General features: G+C 42.6%; 1 protein-coding gene across 1 annotated transcript; it reads left to right on the top strand.

Moving 5' to 3' along the window:
• Nucleotides 1–1,129: 1,129 nt before the first annotated feature.
• LOC131158265 (zinc finger CCCH domain-containing protein 20-like) lies at nt 1,130–3,468 on the top strand. The gene has a single exon (XM_058113006.1). It carries the CDS (start codon nt 1,641–1,643, stop codon nt 2,802–2,804), a length of 1,164 nt encoding a protein of 387 aa, XP_057968989.1. The 5' UTR covers nt 1,130–1,640; the 3' UTR covers nt 2,805–3,468.
• Nucleotides 3,469–4,524: the final 1,056 nt, after the last annotated feature.

Genomic DNA, 4,524 nt, shown 5'->3' with positions numbered 1-4,524 from the left:
AATGACTTGGAAGACCAGAGGTGTACTCCAGGGGATCACTTTGATACCTAAGTTAGGGAATGGAAAGTTCAGATTGCAGCAGTAAGTAAAGAGTGAGTGAGAATGAGATGCTTGCCTCCTCCTGAGATCCCCTTTTTATAGTGGTGGAGATAGATCCTCTTTCAGCTTGACATTTATGAGTGTGTCATTATGCTTAGGGGAGGTTATGGGTAACTTAAAAAGGCGGTTATGCAGGATATCAATAATGATTCTTGTAATCATATCAGGGGCTATAGATTACCAAAAAGTGATTATGTAAGACATTAAATGAGGGTCTTATAACTTTTTGACCCTATGAACGTGCTTATCAATTTTGGGTGTATCAACTATATTTAGATTTTAACTATAAAATAAGTTAATGCATAAGTCAAGGATGCATAATTTATTTGAAAGATCATTTCCTTATCTTTTTATAAGAGAGGTTGGATATGAAGATAGATACTTGAAATTTTTTTAAAACAAATTAAATTTGAAATAAAAAAGAGAACTAATCAGCATAATAGAGCATTAATACAATATATGTTATTTATGTAATGGGAATATTTTAATTCAATTATGAATGAATTTAGTTTCAAATGCTGACAATCTAATGCCATACCTCACGATTTTTCTCTATTTCAACCATTTTCTATTTTCTTTTGTTTATTATATTACTATTGTTCTACAGCTGACATCTATTTTGGACAATACGACATTTGCAAATTTTGTATTCTATGGCGTATGTGTGAAATATAAAAGACAAAGGAAAAATATTCATTTCAAAATTACACATAGTTAACAAAATTACCATTTTTAGCTGGATAATTATCAAGATTATTTATCTTATTTAAAGGAATTTTAGTCTAAAATGTTTTTACCAAATGCAATTTTATTTTTGCAATATTAATTTAATTTGTTAGAAAATGTCCTAATCTTTATTTGTGAGAGAGAGAGAGAGAGAGAGAGAGAGAGAGATTTTGATCCTATTTGAGGATTTATTGAGGGGAAGGGTATTTCGGTAAAATTCAATTTTACTGATTTTTTTTTATGGTAGTACAAAAAGTTAAAAAGAAAAAAAGAAAAGAGGAGGAGGAGGAAGAACTCATTTTCTAAGGCTATGAATTTTATATTTTATTTTTATTTTTCTTACTTAAAGGACATGGTTGGAATTGTTTAGAAAAAACTGTACTGCGCTTGCAAAATCTTTATAGTTGAATTCTTGCGTATCCGACGGTCCAGTCCACCGCCTTTGGAAGTACCGGGAGCGTTTATGTAAAAACATAACATTCCCATTCTCCACAAAGAGCAGCATTTGCCACCAGATACAATACCAAAAAAGAACGTCAACAGACCAACAACCGAGCGCCACGTTCCAATAAAAATCCACAAAAGTCCTCTTCTCCAGCACGTGGCAGCACCACAAATCGCCTTCACAACCCCTCGTTAAGGCGGCCGTGACGCAGAACTTCCTATTATTTTAACCGCAGTGGAAACGAAGAGCTCCTAGAATATTAACCCAACCCAGGGTTAAACTACCCAACCCATGGTTCAAACCCACGTTAAGAGCAGTTTATATACCAGAGAAACCCTCCCACTACCTCCGTAACACTGCAACTACCAAGATGATGATCGGAGAACCCAACCGCCCTAATCCCACGGTCCACGTTCCCCCCTGGTCCGTCGTGGACGATCCGACCGCCAATATGTGTTTTCCCTTTCCTCTCCCCGATGGCAATGCAACCGGTGCCGGAGGCGGAGGTGGCGCCGGAGACTTCTCCGACTACTCCCCTTACGTCCTCGGTGAGGCCCTCTCGGCTCTGCAGCGCTACCTTCCGTCAAACGACGTCGACTTCGATTCGGACTCCGATGTTTCAGGTCGGGAGTCGGATATTCCGCTGGACGCCTTCTCGTGCGACCAGTTTCGGATGTTCGAGTTCAAGGTGAGGCGGTGCGCACGCGGGAGGTCCCACGACTGGACCGAGTGCCCGTACGCGCATCCCGGCGAGAAGGCTCGCCGGCGGGACCCGAGGAAGTACCACTACTCTGGAACGGCCTGTCCGGATTTCAGGAAAGGGAGCTGTAAAAAGGGCGATGCGTGCGAGTACGCGCACGGGGTCTTTGAGTGCTGGCTTCATCCCGCTCGTTACAGGACCCAGCCGTGCAAGGACGGCACCAAATGCCGCCGGCGAGTTTGTTTCTTCGCGCACACGCCGGAGCAGCTCCGTGTTTTGCCGGCTAGTTCAAGCCCTAGGACTCCGACCGCCGTGGACTCGTACGACGGGTCGCCGTTCCGGCAGGCGCTCGAGGCATCGAAGGGGTTGCAGTATCCACCTTCGCCGGCGTCTGTTTCTCCGCCGTCCGATTCTCCTCCGATGTCGCCGATGACTCACCCGCTGAGTGGGTCCCTGGGATCAAACTCCATCAACGAGATGGTCGCCTCTCTGCGTAATCTGCAGCTGCATAGGATGAAATCGGTACCGTCTTCATGGGGAGTTCAGGTTGGTTCTCCCGGGTTCGGGTCGCCCAGAGGTCCGATTATCCGACCCGGCTCGTACAGTCTCCCTTCGACGCCAACTCGCGCTCCTGCTCGACCTGGACTGAGTTACCTAGATTTTTGGGATGAGGGTTGCGAAGAGGAACCTGCGATGGAGCGGGTCGAGTCGGGTAGGGATCTGCGCGCGAAGATGTACGAGAAGCTGAGCAAGGAGAACTCGCTGGATCGGGTGGACCCTCGGCCGTCCGGCGGCGGCCCAGACGTTGGGTGGGTTTCGGAGCTGGTGAAGTGAAGGGAAGGAAACCATTACTGAAAAACCTCAACTGGTTCCTTTTATATCATTGATTTTTGGTTAATTAATATTCTTCTGGTATTGCTTAGGATCTATGCTGAAGTCACTCTGGAAGGCCTTCACCATATATATATATATATATATATATATATATATGGATCGTCCTCTGTTTGTGAATACAGATTCAGGAATTAAGCAGAACTAAAGCTGAAGATTGTGTGTAAATATTTAGGAGGTTTTAAGGACAGGGTGAAGAGTTCAATCTCTTTTTTTGGGGAGGAATTTTCTGAGTAAGTTCAGAAGAGACTTGCCTTACTGAAGAAAAAAGCAAAAGAAAAAATTGCAGACTTTTGTATAGACAGAAGAAACGAAGGTACGTACGTACATGGTGGTGAGCTGCCGAAGAAAGGAAGGAGCTGGTAGCAGGCGAAGGATTATGGATTATTTCCAGTATTTTTGGTTAATTTTTGTGTTCATCATCACCGCCATCATTTTCCCATTTTCCATTCTAAATGATCTTTTGATCTTTATCCTGTAAATAGTGATGAGCCGCTGCTGCTCCTGCTCCTGCTGCTGTTCTTATGTTACTCCCAAGTATCTTATTCCTGTAATGTGTAAAATTTTCTCAATTTTCTTTGGTTAATTTCCCAAGATTCAGAGTTCACTGTTTTTGCGTTTGATGTTGTTGGGTAATCAATCCATTCTATATTTATTATATGGTGGGGGTAAGGCGTAAGTGGTAAGTGATGAGTAAATATGATTTATGCGTCAGTGGGGGTGTTGGGCCGTGTTTGGGTATATTCATATCTGATGGAAGTGTACTGCACAACTGCATGCCGAGTGCCACGTGTACGGCGTAGCTTGGAAACGTGGGGTAGAATCCGGATTCCACGTACTCTGCCGTCCGTATGTATAGGAATTGAGAATCTGATGAAAATGGAAAAAATTCTGACAAAATGGGAAATGAAATGAAAATGAAAATTTTTGAAAATGGAACAACTCAGTGTTAATGGATAATGGGTAATCGGTAGTGATGGTATGTCTTTAACTTTCTCAATATTGATCCAACCCCCATCACACGCAAAAAGAAAGGTGAGAGAGAGGCAGTAACGAAGGAGGAATATCATGATTCATGACCTCTCTTTTGGCTTTTACGACTGGAGTTTGGAGGGGTCTCACCCTCCGATCTGGGGGAAGGAGGTAACGGAGGGTCTTTGATTGGTAAATTTTGGAATTTGTGGAAAACCATTTCCTGAGTAGGAGTAGGAAAAACAGGTGCTTGGGTGAAAAAGTAAGGACGCAGATTCACAAGTAGCGCTGTTGGAATGTAAAAAGAAGTGGCGGAGGAGAGATTGGATGGGAGTTGAAATTGATTTTTATTTTTGTTTTTACAATGAAGTTTTGGGAGTGAAGTAAGTGGGGTGTTAATTTTCATGACCCCACCATATAAATAATGGTATATTTGTGGTGGAGGATTTGGTTCCCAATAACACAAAATATAAAAAAGCTTTTTATTATTATTATTCTTGGATGGGAATGGGGATGGGGATGTGGATGTGTACTCCTGCAATTTTAAAGGGCATCTTGCCAAGGAAATTTTTGGAGCAGTGGATTTGGTAGATTGGATGATGTGAACTTGAGGTTTAAAAGAGTGTAAATTTAGACCTTAATACAAAATTGAATTGACTTCTGTTTCTCTTTCGCACAATTTCAGTTTAAA

This window comes from Malania oleifera, chromosome 6 (genome assembly GCF_029873635.1).
Source record: "Malania oleifera isolate guangnan ecotype guangnan chromosome 6, ASM2987363v1, whole genome shotgun sequence".
Classification (NCBI taxonomy): Eukaryota; Viridiplantae; Streptophyta; class Magnoliopsida; order Santalales; family Ximeniaceae; genus Malania; species Malania oleifera.
The sequence above is the reverse complement of the archived record's forward strand: the minus strand, read 5'-3'. Positions and strand labels throughout refer to the sequence as shown.

Excerpts from the sequence above, each read along its gene's own strand:
- LOC131158265 (XM_058113006.1), top strand. The coding sequence starts at position 1,641 with ATGATGATCGGAGAACCCAACCGCCCTAATCCCACGGTCCACGTTCCC.